This window comes from Amphiprion ocellaris, chromosome 20 (genome assembly GCF_022539595.1).
Source record: "Amphiprion ocellaris isolate individual 3 ecotype Okinawa chromosome 20, ASM2253959v1, whole genome shotgun sequence".
In the NCBI taxonomy this organism is placed as follows: Eukaryota; Metazoa; Chordata; class Actinopteri; family Pomacentridae; genus Amphiprion; species Amphiprion ocellaris.
The window spans coordinates 17,495,368-17,514,088 of NC_072785.1; the positions used below are offsets into that span (position 1 = coordinate 17,495,368).

Below are 18,721 nucleotides of genomic sequence, written 5' to 3' on the forward strand. Positions count from 1 at the left end.
GGACCTGTGGCTCTGGCTGGACGTGTCTGTACATTGTTCAAGGCAAAATTCTGATTTTCTCTGATTCAACTCTAACACAGTCCATAAAGTAGTTCTTAACCAATCAGTTTATTCTCATCAGGAAGCCAGTTTTATAAATGACTTGCAGTCATGCACAAAACCACAGTCCTGTGTTCAGTGATTTGAATAATGTCTTGATACAGACTGCATTAGCGCCCCAGATGCAGAGCTGCTGAGTGAATCTGTTTCCTCTTTGTAGTGGAACATTGGAAGGGGTTTAAAGATCGGAGCCGTGGCTCCAATCATGATCCCGTCTGTCTGTGGTGGTAAACCAGCCGCCCTCTACCACCTGGGTCGCCCCGCTTGTGTAGTTGTTGTTGTAAAGTGGAAAATCGTCTGCTTCTCAAGTCACAAACACAAACGCAACCACATTATTTCCATTAATTATTGGCCTCGTATATATTGTAATGCAATCTAATTTAACTCTGATTAGTGAAAACAGGAATTAATTTGAACTTAACTATGATGATGAATAAGACAAAAACTACCACTGACTTTCATTAGGTCACCTCTAACTGTTCAGCCATTTTAATGTATGCTTTTTTTTTGCTTAATTTTGTATTTTCTTTTTTAATGTTTTCAATTTATGTAATTTATTTCAAATATATTTTTCTTTAATTCCAACTTTTCTCATTTATGATGTGAAAATGCTAATTTTTTATGAGTAAAGACTACGTTTAAAAAAAGTCACAAATAATTATATTACCACCTAAAGTATCTAAAAATGTATCTAAAAGTACAGTCATTAGCAGTCAAAGGATATTTGAAAATAAATAAATAAATAAATAAAAGTGGATGCTAATTACTATTCAATTAATCCTCATTTTTTTCCCCAAAATACACACAGAAATTTTATGAAGAACAAAATAATGACTAGTAAATACAAAGGAACACAATCTTCATTTTGTTTTCCACATTTATGCAGCCCACCCAACCAGAGATTGGGAAAAGAACAGTATGATATGAAACTCGATCAAATCCACACTGCAGTCTTCCTTATTGTTGAGCCTGTTTTTTTTTTCTTTTTCTTTTCCTATTTTAATTGCTGAGGCTGCCTCTCATATTAACATTCACAGCTCCATTAACAGACACTTTATTTGAGTGAAAGAAAAAACCTTCAATATCTTCACCAAAGGCCCCTAAGATCTGAGGTCTTCTGTCTCCTCTGATGGCGTCAGACGTTCACTTGCAGGAGTGTCCTCCTTTTGAATGCACTTCTCCAGAAAATGTATTATCACTCCAAGACAATGTCTCAAACTCAGGCTTTTAGTTTTTATTCTTTACAGCTGCTGTGTTTTTGTGGGCTTCCTCCTTGCGGCCTTTGCTGTCTGGACCACATTTGGAAGAGAGCCGCCTCTAAATTGTAGACTTGCTGTTTTGAACACTGTTTTAATGGGTCCTTTTGAGTTGGGGGATTTCTGGTAAGGAAATGTGGTTTGTCCAAACAGGATATTTTGGTTGTCATGTTTGTATGGTTGCTGATTTCTGTTTTTTATTTCGATAGCTGCTGCCTCTTACTACCCATGAATTTAAGAAGTGTCCCGGAATCCAGCCTGTACATAGTTACGTCTCAGTTTTAATGCACGGATGTCGTGTTTCCTGTCTGATTTATTAAGCCATCCAATAAATAAAAGATGTAATAGAGTGTGTTTACGGAGGTGCAGGTGCAACAGCTCCGCATGCAAACATGTGACAGCCAAACTCGGATCTGAAAGCAGCGACGGCGCGAAGTGAGACGGCGGCCAGACCTGTTAATGCTCTTGTTCTGTTGCAGAACTATTTAGCTATGCAGTCATAAGCAAGTTAAGGTATTTATTGCAGCCATTAATGACTTACAGGTTGGAGGATTGTGCCAAAGTTCTTTCACCAGGCGTCTGTGTGTATAGCAACCCAGGCTTACAGTTGAGAGGAAATGGGGAAAGGTTCGGCTGGAACACACTCAGTCACGGCTGTTTCCTCTCAGCTCGTGTGAGCTGGATCATTTGGCACGACAAGAAAACCCATCCGCAAACAGCACACAACACATCTGCTGCACTCACATGTACAGACGGCATAGAGGGTAGAACACAATGCAGTGCTGCAGAACACGCTTTTTGCAAAATTTGCAATTAAGATATCAGAAATGACATGTGAAAGAACACATTACTGATGTGTAAACCACCAATAGTTTCAACTGAAATGAGTGAATCAAGGAAAAAACTGGAGTTTGATGTTTAGAATTTTAATTGAAAGCACTTGCTGTTTAAATGAAATGTCCTTTTTAATCCTCGTCTTAGAAGCCTGTTTTGTCTCCCTCCTCGGCTTTTATTCTCACTTTCTGCTCATTTAATTAGAGGAGTGTGTTTCGGGGCTTTCCGTTGTCACACACTGTCTCAGTGTGATCTACTACATTATGTTATTAATTAGCTTCCTCGTTTTGTTTTTTATTTTAGCACTGGGCAACTTTTACTTTTTGGTTGGTTTTTCCTCCAGTTTTAAATCCTTCATTCACTTCTTTTTTTCCCCTGCCTTTAGGGTCATTAATCATTTTCTGTGATTCTTTTTTTTCTCTCTTTACCAGCTTGTGAGAAGAACGTGCAGCAAGTGTGTAGTAACTCAACCGAGGAACAGCTCCAGCCTTTCAAGGAGAAGATGGAGGGATTTGTTTCTGCTGGTGGGTCAAGCTTAGATTCTCCTATTTCATGTGTTGCAAAGAAAGAAATGTCCCTGTAGAAACATTACTTATTTGTTCTTCATTAGTAGTTTTTAATTCCATCATCATCATCATCATTATCATTATTAATTACAACTACTCAGGATCATGCTTGTGTAAATTAATGTCATTTAAATGATGCAAATGATGGCTAGTGGATGAAAAATGTCAACATTTTCTTCTACAACACCTGATTTTAGTTTAGTGATTCTTGCAAACATCGTAAAGCTTACAGAAAGAAAAATGCAGTGCAGATCCCTCACACTAATGATCCTTCAGGACCAAACAACTGCCAAAAAACTAAACAAAGAAAGTCACATATTAACCACATGCTGTCCTAACAGCCATAGAGATCTAGTTTGAATCTGTTTGTGTAATCTCTGGCTCCCCTTTATGAGTTCTATTTTCTACCACTGAGATAATTAGAGTGTCAGTCAAGCTGAGGGACAACAAGTTCTTTAATCTTCTCCCACTCCCTCCAAATCATGCACAATGACACTCTCGAGTCTTTGCCGCCAGATAGCGATAGGGGATGTTTGCCCTCTGTCCTGTCTGTGAGGTTGTTTCCAGCGTCTTCAAAGATGAGACATTCATTTGGACGGAGGATTTACAGCCGAGGAGATGGTCATGAAACCGAGCTTACAGAGCTAGAAAGGCCCCGTTTTCACCCAGACACACAGCATGGGACCTTTAAAAAGAGGGAGTTATAATTCTGTTTTTTGCTATGTCAGACAGTCAGCTGGTCGGAGGAGAATCTGTCTCCTGGTGCATGTGTGTGTTTTTGTTCTCGCTGAGAGAGGGCGTCTCGGTGCGCTGTAAGACAGCATGAGGACAGAGGTCTACAGGCCTGTAGAAGGGATCACATTGCCTCTAACATGGTTCTCATGTACTCTCGGCTTCCATAAAGCTGGCAGGACATCTCTGGCCGCGGCCTTGTAAAGCCTGGCTTGCCTCAGTGGATCAGTCCTGGGGACCACCGTGACAGGAGCAGAGCTTCCCCAACACACTCTGATCATCTCTGTCCCCTCTCTGACCCACACTCTGCTGAGCTCCTACTGTACTCTCCTCCATCTACCCAAAACTGTAGTTATAGCAACCGACTCATCACTGGAAACACTCCTAACTTCATGCCTTTTGTCAAGCTCACACACGGCACTCTGGGGTGATGAGAAATAAATCCAAAAAGGAAGCAAAGTCTGAGAATCGCACCTCATCTGATTCAATGTCTTCATGTCTTTAGCAAGAAGTAAGCACGTTGAGTGTAAGAATTTACACGAGCACAATGGTAGCTTGAATATGGAAGGTGACTGTGTACACATTTCCATGAGTAATGGCTCACTTATCATTGAAATGATGGTCCATGCTGCCTATTAGTTAGTTTCATTGGAGCTTTATTATACACAAACTTTCCTCCGCATCCGAGCTTACCACAAAGAGCTCATCTGTTTCTGTAGAAAGTCTTCTGTCAGCCTGTTGAATCCACTTGTCCCAAAGCTTTTTGCACATTTCCATGATGCTTTTACATTTTTCAAAAAGCCTTCAGGGTCTGATTTGCTATCAGAATCCAGGCATTTATTGAGCTTTAAATCCACGGTGCCTTTCACTGCCTCCATACTGGCAGCAGCACATCTTGAACATAAACCTTCCGGAGGAATACCCGTAAACCTTTTTTTTTTTTCATAAACAGAATTCCTCGAGCTGTTACCCGTGCTTTGGCAGGGGCGCCGTGTAATCAGTGTCTGTGATGATTCCATGACTTCAAACAGCAAAAACAAAGCAACGGTTCTCACATCAAAGAGCGGCCGAGGCTCTTAAACTCTGACTCATTGGCGAATGAGGGAATTTCTCACCCAGGTAAAGAGTCAGACAGCTGACGTGCAGATACAGGTGTTTGACATATGATTTCACATTTTGGAAAGACAGTGCAAGAAACAATGTGGAGAAATGAATGGAAAAAGACCAGAACTTTGTCCAGAGAGTTTCATGTCTGAGTAGCACTGACCCTTGCTGCAGCCTGTGGAGAACCTCTCAGCAGGGCTTGCAGGTGAACCCAGACGCCTTGTGCTTTCCATCTTAAACTTCCCTGTGTGATCCCTCCCACTTCTAATCCAGCGATCTGTTCTCTTGTGAGGCTCCTGCTCTTGTCGTGTCGCTGTTTCTGCTCTTCTTCCAGTTGTAGCCCTACATGCCCTCTGGAATTTCCTCCTGTATTTGATTTGTATTAAATATCTGTACTCTGATTTTTACAGTGTTTATCTGATCGTGTTCACTGGTTTTTTCGAAAGTGCATTTATATTTCTCTCTAAAGGTGTGTTTCTCTTGCTGTCGAGACACAGTCCCCCGTTCAGATCTGTTCTCTGAAGCTAAAGAACATCCTCCCGATCACACCGTGGTGTTTTAACGTGTCTAATCAACCACTTTTTTCTTTCCCTTTTTAATAGGAGCTCTTTGAAACCTCTGGGGATATCGTGACTGGCGTATTTTTCATCTTGAATATATGGCATGACTAATTGAAAACAAATTCCTGCTTTTATTCTCAGCTTGTGGAGGCCTCATTTTGCTTGCTCACTTCGGAAAAATACGTGTGTATCATCACATCCTTTTGCTTTCTTTGTTGTCAGTGAGTCAGAACCCAGTAAAAATTTGCCGATAACAAGTCTTTCAGACGCATCAGTGTTCAAACAGAGGTTGGGAAGGAGATGAAGAAGGATGTTTTATGGAAATCTTCAGCATCCCTCTTGGACTGCTCCCCATCTCTTTGTTATCTGGCTGCTAGGTAAAGCGGCGGTTTGGAAAAGTGTGTCAGAGTTTTAAAGCCCTAATTTATTGTCCCTCTCAGCATGCACTTCTCATAACTTTCTAGTTAGCGACTAGTGGTTTCATGTTTACAGAGGGAGCGGAGGAAGAGAAACTTCACACATCCTCCCTCTCTGGGCCGCTCTCCCTCAGCCTCTCGGCTCCTGTGCCACCTCTGCACAGTCGCACCAGAGGGGCACCTCAGGCGCCAGCCTGACCCCCACTGAGACTAACGCCATTGGTCACGGCCCCTCTCCTCTTCCCCCTCCTCCCTTTATCCCAGACATGGCCACCCCCCTTCATTAGGTTTACCTCAGCCCCTTTGCCCACATACATGTAAAAGAAAAAAAGAGTAAAAGTAAAAGGGGTGGTTGATCGGAGGCTTTAGCTCACCTTCTCCCAAAAGACCCCCAAACCTGCCTTTGAACAATTTTTTGGAGACTTCCCCCTCTTAAATCTTCAAGTAGGAAAGGTCCCCCATCATTGTAAAAAAGGATGAATCTGGAAAAATGCAATAAATCTGAGATCACAGGCACTCTCTGGCCCTAGATAAATTCTTGCACCTCGGTCTGGCCCGCCGCACACATCTGCCTTGCATTTAGACACTTTTACATGGCAGGAGTCCACAGGAGCCTCCAGTTCCCAAGCCTCTCTGCTCAACCCTGCACCCCTGCTTCAGCTACAACACGCACATGTATGTGGACGTACACACACACACACACACATACACACACACACAAACATGCACCTTGGCAAACAGACCACCACTCCCCCGCCCCCCAAACCCAGACGTCGCACGCTCACACTCTCGTGCGTCAACACACAGAAGCATGTCAGACTTTACAATGTGCTTAACAGTCACTTGAATAACATGCTCACTGTGTCAGTGACATCTCAACCAGAACCCTTCTTCTTCTTCTTCTCCCCTAAAACTGACAACTGCAAGGAATGCTGACGAACACAGCGCCCTCCTCTGGAGTCAGTTATCACTGGTTGCTACCTGTGTCAACATACGCTCCATAATCTGCCCCATGATCACTCTAAACATTTTCTCTCTGTTTTTCAGCTCAAAAGGAGCATTCTGCTGAAGAGGACCGACTCAGTGCAGCACAGAAAAGGTAGGAACTTTAAGAACTCCAAGTCAAGAAATTCTGATGAAAACATCATGTTTGCATTGAGAATATTTGTAGTTTCAAGTGTTATGTAGTGCAGGCGTCACATAGCTGTCTAGAGTTATTTAGCATGCTTCATATAGATAACATATCTGGTATCTGATTGCACTAATGCTTGCCATTTGTATAGTCGTATACAGATATTATAAGCAGCTGATAAGGTTTCCAGGAATACTTAGGTGTTTCTCAGTGTTTTAGAGCTTCAATGAGAAAGTCTACATTTGACTGCTTCGCTATGAAAAACTTGTGAAAGATTTTGTGCAATTATATATGCATAAGGAGATATTTTAAGTATTTAGACACCATTATCTTCTAGATGTTTTCTAATTCATCACTATGACAAATAAATAGGGTGTCTTGTGTTTAGCAGAAACAGCAATGGACTTTCACATACATTTATATATATATACATATATAAAAAGCCTGGACGCCCAGTGCTGCCTCCCCTGCAGTTCATATCATTCTTATCTGCCATGTTTTGTGCAGAAGAACTCCCGAGAGTTTTCTGAGACGCATCTGATTTATAGGCGTAAGACACACTGGCAGCCGCTGAGCTCACCGTCCGAGCAGAATCATATCTGGAACATTTCATATTGGAAAAAGATGGTTGAGCAGACAAACAAAGCAAATAGATAATTTTGGCCTTGTTTGGATAGAGAGCAGAATTGTTTGCTTTATATCGAAACTCTCCCACTTCCAAAATAAATCATGAAAGCACATAAAGGAGAAAGTGAAAGACGCCGGACGCAAGAAAATGGAAACTATAAACAATTAGAAAGTTGATTGCTTTGGACAACACTATAACTCAGCGAATGGCTCCAAACTGTTCTGTTTCATGTTGCTGTTAGTGAGCCAAGAGACTGGCTGAGGGATAGCTGCACCGCTCTGTCCTGCTCCCGCCCTGACCATAGAGTGATACTTCTATCTGCTGAACCAGGCCGAAACGTGTGACACCACCGTAATGGAGGTGTTGAACTTGGAGGGGAATATTGATCAAAAGGGCCCCGCAGCTGACAGCACCTTTGCCTCTAATGAAGTTTTCCTTTAATTCCATCTAAAGAGGAGGCTGGCCGACTGGCGCTAGGTAGAGCGAGAGGGAGGCGGGGGTCTCTTTCTCAGGTTCCCACAGAGCCACCTCGTAAAAGTGACACGCTGTTGATGAATATGGGCGTCAGCGGGCTCTCCGGGCCCTGGGTGGGCTCTCACATCTGTGCTGGATGAGGGATCCTCACACAGCAGCAGCAGTGGCAAGACTATGGCTCGGTGTTAATAAAAGAAATAGACAACACATCCTTAGCTCTACCTAATGCTTCCACCTCATGAGGAACCACCGCTGAGCAGGGCAGGGCATGCAAACATCCCCACTGTTGGGCTAATAAAAGCTTATTGTATCATATCGTATCGCAGGATATCGCCAAGAATTTCAAACTGAACGTGTTTGTCGCACATTTGTGTCAAAAACTGTACAAGTAGACTAGTTTAATAATTATTTTATTTGTTAAAAGGCTTTGAACAGTGCAGGTTTAGAACAAAGGTTAGGTGCTGTATCTGGTCCAGATTTGGAATGAAGATGGGTTGTAAATGCTCACAGGGTCTAAGAATCAGACTAATTCCTGGGTAGATTTTCTAGGAATAATCCGGAGTACCAATGAAATCACAATGTGAGGGATAATCTCCTTAAACAGTATTCATTTTTGACAGTTTGGTCAATATTTGTGCAATACTTCTGTCACTGAAATAGGAAATGCTCTTTTAAGATGCATTTTTACATTGAATTTTTGCACAATTACTTTTGTAATGTTGAATGCATTCTCTTTAATTTTTCACCTTATGGTTAGCACAGTATGAAACCAAACATCTAAAATGTTTGTCTATATAAAAAGTTTACTATATAAACCAATATTCCATTTTTTCATTTTCTGTTTACTGATTATTTGATTGATTAAATATAAATATAAACAACTAATTATTTCAATTCTGTTGTGAAGCATTGAAAGCTGCAACTAAATATCTGGTCACATTTGGGTAATATAAAATTTTTTTGCTTTGACTTCCCTATTTTTTTTTAAATATTTAAAATGTTTTTAAATGAAAATAATATCTATAAATTTTATCTGTATATGACAGGTATGTGAGAAATGTCACAAAAAATTACAATATAATCTAATTGAAGTTTAATGCCGTTACCAGCCTCCTATTGTTTGTTGTTACTTCTGACCAATCACACGTCCAAAACAAAAATTTCATTCAAAAAACTTACATTATCCTTTTTTCATTTGCTTCACAAATGGATAATTGTCTCAGTTTAACTTTATAATTCTTCATGTTTGGGTTTTGTGCTTTAGAATTTAATTTTTATTAAATTAAATTTTTTTTTTTTTTTTTTAAATCTCAATATTCTAATTTCCCAGTTCTGTGTTTTGAGCTTGTGGTTGGACTGCAAGATTTACTTCCTGGAACAATTTACAGCCATGGACCCAGTGGCATGGTTACATTAAGAAATAAAAATAGACTTGTTAAAAAAACAGCCCAAACATGGACAATTAATAACTAACCTCAGAGGTAATTATTCATTGGTGAATTAAGCACAACAAAAAGGATAATGAAAGTTTCACACACCGCCTTTTTTAAAAATAATTTATTTATCTTGATGGTACAAACTGAACATTTCTACTAAAAGTTGAATTATTACGCTGCTCTCATTGTGGAAGTACTTCAGGTAAACAAGGGGAAATTAAAAGTATTTCCCTAGCAAACAAATATTCTGATTTTTCTCATATTAGAGTATGAATATGTCACCAACTCTTCTAAGCTGCTTCATAGCAATAACGATATAAATATATTTAAAAAACAAAACAGCCAACATCATATTTTAAGCTTAGCCTGACTATGTCTGGTGCACAAAAATGTCAAATTGCCTTCATACAAGTGCGAATAGCAGAAAAAGTAAGAAAGAAAGGTTGTGTGAAATAACCAAGACTGTTTTAACTTCAACAGAAAACTTCACGCTTGTGTAAGAACCCGTCTCTCATGGTGAAGTGCTGATTGAGAAAATGGGCTTTGGGGGATTTTAAGCCTAATTAGAGAACACCGAAGTACACTTAATGAGAATCACATCTCTATCAAGTCCTCGCCCTGTTATTTTGTTATTATTTTTTGCCCTTTTAGAACATAATTCAAGGCCCATCCATGGTGAGTTGCTGAGGCCTTTTCCTCAACATGCCGTCCTAATTTGTCTGCTTCATGTTTGGGCTCCACTGAGGTTTTCTGGTTCTGTCCTCAGTTCCGTCTCATTAAGTTTCCTTCTTCCCCATCATGCTCAATTTCATTTGGGCCTAGTGCCTTCTCTGCAGTCACCGCGCAGTTATGGTTTTGTTGGTGCGAGCTGGTATATTATTCTGCGCGGGCATTACATGATGCTTTGTGCTCTGCTGAATCAGCCAACAACACGGAGTTTACTTCTGTAATCTTTTTACTGGGGAAACAAAGGAATGCAAAGTTGCCTGTCCAAATATTTCCCTGATTCTCACGGCTGTTCATGGTTTTGTAATGGGTCTTTTTTTATAGCTGTCAGTGAGGAATGCCGGCTGTGGGTGCTGCAGTAAACCCTCTCACGGCAATGGCACTATAGCGTAGATTACAGAAGTGTAGCCGATTGTGTGCACTCGCCAGTGAACAAAGGTCAGCTTGATTTTGTTTATGTTTTGTAGGTATGCGCGAGTGTGTTTACATCTGTTTTGAGTGGAGCTTTGTGTATCTGCTAAAAGGAAAAGTCCGTTGCTTGATTTGTGCAAGGTTTGACATGATGACCCAGGGTCAGCAGAGGACCTGATGGAGACCCAGTTCGTCATGCCAGACCAGGCAAAGCTACCTGGGACCTCACGTCTGTTTGCTCAATCTAAACATCTCCGAGCGTCGTTCTTCTATCTCCTTCTGTAGTGTACAGAATGATCTACAACGCTCTCCTGTTTTCAGCATCCTGGCAAAATGACGCATCACTGGGAAATGGGAAGCAGGCTCACGCAGAAACTTCTTTTCTAAACCTTTAGCCCGCCGTCTGGGCAGCATATTGCGCCATTTCCCTCCGCATGAGCATGTCTTAGATTAGCGTTGCAAAAAGCCACCTAGCATCTGGAGGTCAGAGCCTATCTGGGTGTCAATGGGACAGAGAGCATCCCTTGAATCATGGCCGCCTTTTATCAACCCTTTGACAGGCACAGCTAGAAAATGTCTTTCATGTTTGGTTGAGAGAAGGGAATCTGCAGCAGCAGGCTGCTTTTCATGGCTTGTGTGTGCTGCTGAGAGCCCTGTGCAGAGTTCAGATTTGGTTACAGTTGCATTAAGCTGAGGAGCTGGTCTACAACAGCGCTACAGTCCTGCTCCATGGACGGAAAATCCAGGTTCTATTTATTCCCATAGATCTGGTTTGTCTTTGTGTTTTTATGTGTGCACCTATCTCATTCACATCTTTGATTGTCTGCCAGTGAATATGTTCTTGGAGCTGCATGTGTGAGTTCAACAGTCGTATATGTGTGTGTGTGTGTGTGTGTGTGTGTGTGTGTGTGTGTGAGAGAGAGAGATGGTGTGTTTGGAGGAGCAGCTGCCTGTTCTTGGCTGTCTCCGTCTCCTCTGGCAGTCTTCCCCTGCAGGCTGTGGAGGTCAATGCGATAATGGAGCCGCTGCTACTGGCTCTCCCCTGTGGCCCAGCAGGGTGGACACTCTCCTTCCAGCTCCGTTTCCCACCTCTCCGTCTCACTCCACATCCATCAAAATCTGTGCGCACTGTGTCCAAAATCAACTGCATTTATCTGTGCTTCCGAGACATGCACACCTAAGCTTCTTTGTATTTTCTGATGTTTAAACTCTTGAGTGAAACACACTTTTATCCATGTCTGCGATTATTTATAGGTGTTTATGTGTGATAAGTCAACACTATTTGAGCCTCGGCTCTGTTTTCTCCCCTACAGTTTCCAGGACATGGTGAGCTACTTTGGTGTGAAGCCAAAGTCCGGGGAGAAAGAAGTAGCTCCGAGTTACGTCTTTATGCTCTGGTACGAGTTCTGCAATGACTTCAAGAACACCTGGATACGACAAAGCAAGAACATCTCTAAGGAGAGGTGAGGCGGATTCTTGTATATTTCTGACAAGTTCTTAATTTCGCTGTCATGAAGATTTAGTTTTCTTGTCAGGAAGAGTAAATGTTATCAGAATTATCGCAGATTCTTCACTTTTTCAACAGAAAGATGAGAAAGGGAATGCTTGGCTCTACACTAGAGACTAAACATCAGGATATCTTGGCCTCTGCTGTGTACACTTAGACCATTTTTTAATATTTATCTTGTCAGTTCACCTACGTCATTAGTTAAAAGTCAAGTGCTGCTTCAGTGTCCCTATGACTGGTGATACCCCTGAAAAGAATCAAGAATCTTTATTGTCATTGTGTTTCCACACAGAGTGACTGATGTTTGTGTGGTAGAAATAGTAATTCTGCAGCAGTGAATGCGGAACTTTATAGAAATTTAGTTCACAAACCAAGACTTCCCCATTTCAGACTAGACTCCTTGTTTCTGCCACCTTTGGATCGCTGCTTAACACCTCTGGACATCATGTCAAATTAGCACTAATTGTTCAAGGGTGATGTGCAGTTGCTGAGTTGTAATTAAAGCAAAGAGGAGGCGAATGGGAGTAGCTGAGGCCTCGGCCCTGTGTCTGAAGGACTGGGGCCTAAATTTATGATGTTTCCTCTGACCCGAGGCGTCATGTTGGGGGGGCATTCCACCAAGGGCCTGCAGACCCTCCTGGCGGCCGCCTGGCTTTACTGGCAGCCGGACAGGGGCCTGTAGCCGTTAAAAGGCTGCACGTTATGGGAGAGCTGATAAACACTGTAATGATGCTGGACATGCAGCCCAAAGGGCAGCAGTGCTGCACGTGCGGAGACGACGTGCGCTTCTGGGAATGAAGCAGCGATCTGTTACTGTCCAGACAGACTGCGTTGGTCCTTACTGGGCTGTAGTTTGGACTCTTGTCACACTCTGATGGTGCAAATTGACTTCTTCATTAATATCCTGCACACATCCCTGCTATCCAAACTGAGCCGCCTCCTCCTCTCCCTGCGAGTTAAAGATTTCACAGACTTGCCACAGATCCATGTGCTCTCTTTTAATTATTTACTAGGTAATTGTGTCCTGCGCTACTCACAGCTGATTGTGCTTATGTACAATTAACTTTATTTTAAATACTGTTTGCGCACTCATAAAAGCCAAGTGTTTTTTAAAGGCCGCCTCATTATCTCATCAACCCACTGTCATTCTCTGCTGCTTATCACTTAAGGGGCTTTCACTGACCGCAAACTCCAGAGAGAATCAGTCTGCTTGTGTTTAAGATTCATGCTCACAGTTAACAACTGAATTTAAGCAGAATTTACATCAATGCAGACAATCTAATAATAGCTCATTGTACATAATAGGAATGTAAAACTACACATATATCTATATACCCTTATAAACTAATACTTTCATACTTATACATTCACCTTTACAACCACAACCATACATGCATTTATTATTTTTTTATGTAAAACAACAAGGCACACAGGGTGCCATTTACTACATGTCATTCCCCCACTCTTCTACCCACATTTCCTGTGTCTCTCGCCGCAGCCCTATATAGTAAAGGGAAAAAGGCTAAAAAGAAATTACTTAAAACAAAAAAACAAGGCACACAGTTGGACTTCTTCTGTTTCTTTCAGTTCTGTATTGTGTTGCTTTCAGCCTGAATGTGAAGTCTCTAATATAGTTTCTGCTCCACAGCAGTGCACTTGTATTGTTTGCTCTTGTTTGTGGAAGCAAGTCATGATGTGGATCTTCAGAGTGCATCATCTCACTGACTGACTGCCTCCCTAAATGTCTTGCTCTTGCAGGAAACTTAACAAAGACACCACGATGAGAAGCTACTGGGTTCATAACATGTACTATTTGTGTGATTTATTTCCAGAGTTTTCAGTCCCAACTTGTAGTTGTTGCTAATGTCAAGGTCTTTTTTCCATAGGTTAAAGGAAGCTCAAGAAAGCATCAAGAAGATGACAGCAGAGAAGAGAGTCGAAACCAAGAAGATCAATGCCAACAGTCTGGTATGATATATGTATATATTGAGCAAAGAAATGACATTTCCTGCAAGCTGCTCTTTCTTGTGAAATCAATCCAATAAATCTTTTTGTGGTTGTTGCTCTGCAGAAGGAGAGGCTTCGGCAGAAGGAAGCCAATGTGTCCTCCAGCTGAGTGAAATGACGAGTGACGGAGCAGAAGAACAAATGAGGACCAGTGGAGGGTTATTCCTCCTGCATTTACCACCTGCCTCAGCAACTCTGGACTTCCCTCTGTGCCCCGTACTGACTCACAATAAAACCTCACTGGACTCTTACTACTCCCACTGCCATATCTCTGCCCTACTAACAGCACTGGACGCCCCGCCGCCCTTCCCCTGCACTCCACCACCCTCATGTTGAGGCTTTTTGGTCCAACCCCTGCAGCGAGGATGCATGGCTGACACAGCCGAAGTGATGGGAGTCTGAAAGGCCAAAGGTTGACCTCATTCATCCAGCATGGCGTGACCTCTGAGTGGCCAGCTCGTGAAAGGTCTCCAGGGTTCAGTGGGATTCACAGCAGTGCCAGCTGACACATCCACAAGGTTCCTCCTGGATCTTTAGAAGCTGAGAATCATTTTATTTCTGAACTGTATCGGATAAAACGCGTATTTAAAAAAATGCTCCAACATAGTCAAAAGTGCTCTCACATTGTTGTACAAACAGATATGGCTTCCTGGCGATGTCTGCTGAGAGGAAAATCCCTGTTGACAAAACAGATCTCTCTCTCTCAAAGCGGTAAGAGAGCAGTTCCCAGTGTCCTTTGCTGTAGCGAATAGCTTTTCATTCACCACGGCTCATTAAAAAGTCTTGTAAATATGTCATGTTGTAGAATCGGCAGGGACTGTGCAGCTTTGAGGAATATGATGAATGATCTGCGCTCGGCTTCAAGTGGAGATGAAGACATGTTGTGTATAAATGGTTGTGTATACGTTGTATGTTTAAAAAAAAAAAAAAGTATGTGGAGGTTTCTTTGTGTTGTGTGTTGCACCAGACAGACCTCTCCTGGGTGACGGCCAGAGGAGAGAGGAAGCTGGCAGCAAGTCTGGTCCAGAGCCTCGGCCCCCGGACACACGGAGTTGTACCTGGAAACATCAGAAGAACACAACAGGTTTTAACCATGCGCTCACTTACCTACGATTTACAAAAACATTGTTAATCCCTCATTGAGTGCTATTTGTCACATCGTGTCCAGCACAGTTTGAAGCACTTTTCTGCTTGCAGTAGCTGTATGTCGTAGCACGCTATAAACCACACTCCTCGTTACGCTAACTGCGTGCATTTTTTTCTGCTGTCTTGCACTTTTTTGCACCTCTTTTCCTATGCAAGAGTATGGTTTTGTTGTTATAAGATATATAAACTGTATTGCTTCAAGAGAGATTTTTTTTTATTTTAATAAAATGTATTGAGATTGTGCTTTATTTTCACAAATGTATGTCGTGACCACGCTCCTGTATCATTCGAGAAAAGCCTATTTATATGAGGAAATAGTTATTTAATGCCAAAAAACACCAGTTGTGTTCCCTTTGTGGCTGTATTTTGATTTGATTTGTAACTGAAGTGAAGGAGAAGCTGCTTGATGAGAGATATTTTTTCACATGGATGTATCTTGTATGTGGTGCAGATAAACTGTGTGCTCAGCGTTGCAGATTTTAAGTGCATAGATTGAAGGTTGCCTGTTCTGTTTAGTTTCGGAACGATGAGAGATGTATTTTGGGTATTGAGAACATTTAAAATGATCACCTCAAGCCATGTGAGTTGCTAATACCTCAGACAGACTTCCATTATCAGATTATCCATAAAACTGCACCTTGAATTACTTTTCTACCCTACAAAGTCCTTCACCTGTGCCATTTATTTTGTACAAAAATCAAGATATTACAGAACTTTAAACTGCTATATTTTAACTCTAGAGGGTTTGAAAAACAGAAATGAGCTGATACTGACCAAGTTATTGTTGTAGCCTCGACTGTATGTATGTGGGTTCTTGTAACCTTCAGTAGCTCTCATTTAGGTGCTCTGTAAATTTATGGAATTGTTTTAAATTTCAAGAATAAACTACTGGATGCCACAAAACACTGGAAATATTTTTTGGATGAAAACTTGCACTTTGAAAGAGGAGTTAGCCCAGTTTCTCTCCATTTTCTGCTGTCTACACTTCCATCAGGCCTGCACCAAGAAAATATGATATTCATGTAGTAAACCTGAGTCATTGAAAGGATTTGATGATTCATAATTCAGCCAGAGTGTTCAATAAACTATGAGTCAGAACTCAACCCTTTAGTTCAGACTTGTTTTATGAAATTAAAACATGTTCCTGGAAAAAATTCTGAAAAGATTTTTTATTTCATAGGAGATATGTGTAGTGGCACTGTTTAAACAGTTTCTAAGAGTGACATTGAATGAATTTGATATTTTACTGTTTTGGCCTATTTATTCAAAAGAAATCATACTGTGCCTCATGATCGGCATTTTAGGATCTGATTCTTCATATTTACAGTCATTTAAAAACTCAGTTTCAGTTGTATTGAATAGCACTGATTGTGTTGATCAAATAAAAAATAAGCTACCAACTAACTGTGATTTTTTAAAAAAAAAAATAAATCTAAGAACTGTTGTGGCCTAGAATATATATAGTAAACGCGATATTTTACATTGAGGACTGAAGTGCAATGCATTTCCTAAGTAGATAAAAAAAATCGTTCCCTGATTGGCTGGATTGGTGCCGTTTGCGCAGAAACGCCATCATCCAACGCACTTGAACACAGCTTTCCTCCTACCCAGTTCCCCGACAGGTTTGTGACCCTTGCAACCAAATCTAAAGAATTGAAATAGTCACTTTTAAGAGATAATTAGAATATATAACTGCATCTTTTCTTATTAAACTGATACTTTACACTGTAACAAATTGCTGTAAAAATACAGCATATTTTGTACAGTAATATACCGTTCTTTGTAAATACAGCTGAATACTGTAAATTCACGTGTTTTTCAAGAACTAAATACTAACAGCAAGCTGCCGTAAAATCTTACAGCAGATTACAGTATTTTTCTGGTTTGGGTTGATTAGAGTGTGACTGTTGCTGCAGTCTGACTGTTACTCGTCTCGGCAAATCTTCCTGCACATCACCACATTTAGCAAACAGTCAACACAAAGAAGTGACGAAATAGGTTTAAAATAGTATGTATCAGTGATTTTACTCATTACTGAGGGAAGAACTGGGAGAAAAGGAAGAACTGAGGATGACGATTTTCGGCCCTCAGACCTGCAGGGACCACCTGTAGCTGATCCATCCTGCTCCGGTTCACTTAACAAGGTAACTGTGATTATTAAAAAGTCAGCCTTACTTTAAATTCATGTCAGTCTATTTTATGTTTTATTCTTTGACAGTAACATAAACATAGCCAGTTAGTTACTGCTTAGTGTTAGCCACGAGTCGCTAGCATGAATGCTAACGTTTCCCCACACTGTTAGCTAGCAGCTAGCATGAATGCTAACGTTTCCCACACTGTTAGCTAGCTAGCTAGCGTGCTCTCCTTTGGCTGCAGAGTGGACAAAACTTTGGGTCTTTCTTTTAAACCAGACCAGGAAAATGAATTTCTAAGCAACCAGATCTAGCTAGGTTAGGTTAGCTATCTCTGTCTTTCATGTAATTTTCCATTAAATATCCAATGTGATGCTCCACTGATCTGTTATCAGATCTCCACATGTACTTGTCTGCATTCGACCATTTAGGTAATTTCAAGTTTAAAAAGGTTTGTAGGATGTGTCATGTTGCTTTTCTCTCCACTTAGGAAAGGTAAACTTGCTTGTTATGCAAACGGCTGCAAAAATTAGATTTAAATGTGTATTGAACTAAATAGCTGTTTTAAGTGGAAGCCTCTATTTTGCTTAATAATTTGAGTTTCCTGTTTATTTTTGTTTGTATGGGTTTTTTTTTTTATTAATGTGACAGAGTTCCATATTATGTTCAAGGGATTTTTGCCTACCACACCTAATATATTCTTTCTTTGTCATTTCATTGTAGACACTTTCTTGGTATCAACCCTGAGAGGGGAACAAAGGCCAGTCAGGAGAAGGTGATGTTCAAAAGGTCAGGAAGCTGCTCCAGAAAAAGACATCTACTGTAAATCCCCATGTAGCCTCCTTTATAAAAAGACTGATGGACTCTGAGTGGGACTTCATGTAAACCCACAGCACCTCTCCACATAGAACCTCATTTTCACAAAGCAAAAGCCCAATCTGCAACCAGATGTTCATGTTGTCATTTTAAGGTAACAAGTCTCAGTATTGTGTTGGGTTCAGTATAAAATACTTCAGTTGCAGGTTTGTTCCTTGACTAGGTGTTTATTGAACATGATCATGAGTTATGAAAGACTGATTCTGAAGGCAGGGTACCTGAAATGTGATATGCAATTTTTAAACAGATTGTTGACAACCTGTTAAATATCATTAATTGTTTTTATAGATTTTATTTTACAAGACTTGAATTACTTGACATTTGTTAGCTGCTGAATGTGTTCAATCAAACTCAGTGTACCTGAACTAGAACATGCACAATGGGAACCTGTTCAGCATGAGGAAATGATTGTATGTTACTGAAATTGAATGGGTTAGATAGGTCAGTTTTTGAACTATGTTTGATACAGAGTTGGCTTTAATAAAAGCTTAATGTTGAAAAGTCATCTCTTGTCTGAGCCATTTCTATGCTATGCTATTTCCTGGGGCTTTCATTTTGAAAGCCCCAGGAAATAGCTCTCTAAACAGCATAATACTGTAATACTTTTTACAGTAAAAAATTTGTAGAATACGGTAGGATTACTGTAAAATAACAGTGCGCTGCTGGCAACTTTAGCTGC

General features: G+C 40.9%; 1 protein-coding gene across 5 annotated transcripts in view; it reads left to right on the forward strand.

Moving 5' to 3' along the window:
- LOC111562598 (formin) overlaps positions 1–15,937 on the forward strand; it is a 56,487-nt gene extending 40,550 nt beyond the window's left edge. For all 5 annotated transcript variants that reach the window (XM_023261235.3, XM_023261244.3, XM_055006063.1 and 2 more), the window contains 5 exons: positions 2,621–2,713; positions 6,615–6,666; positions 11,688–11,837; positions 13,768–13,849; positions 13,953–15,937. In XM_023261235.3, coding sequence (XP_023117003.2) covers positions 2,621–2,713; positions 6,615–6,666; positions 11,688–11,837; positions 13,768–13,849; positions 13,953–13,997 — 422 coding nt within the window. In that variant the 3' untranslated portion in view covers positions 13,998–15,937. The remainder of the gene's footprint in view (positions 1–2,620; positions 2,714–6,614; positions 6,667–11,687; positions 11,838–13,767; positions 13,850–13,952) is intronic.
- The last annotated feature ends 2,784 nt before the right edge of the window (positions 15,938–18,721 follow it).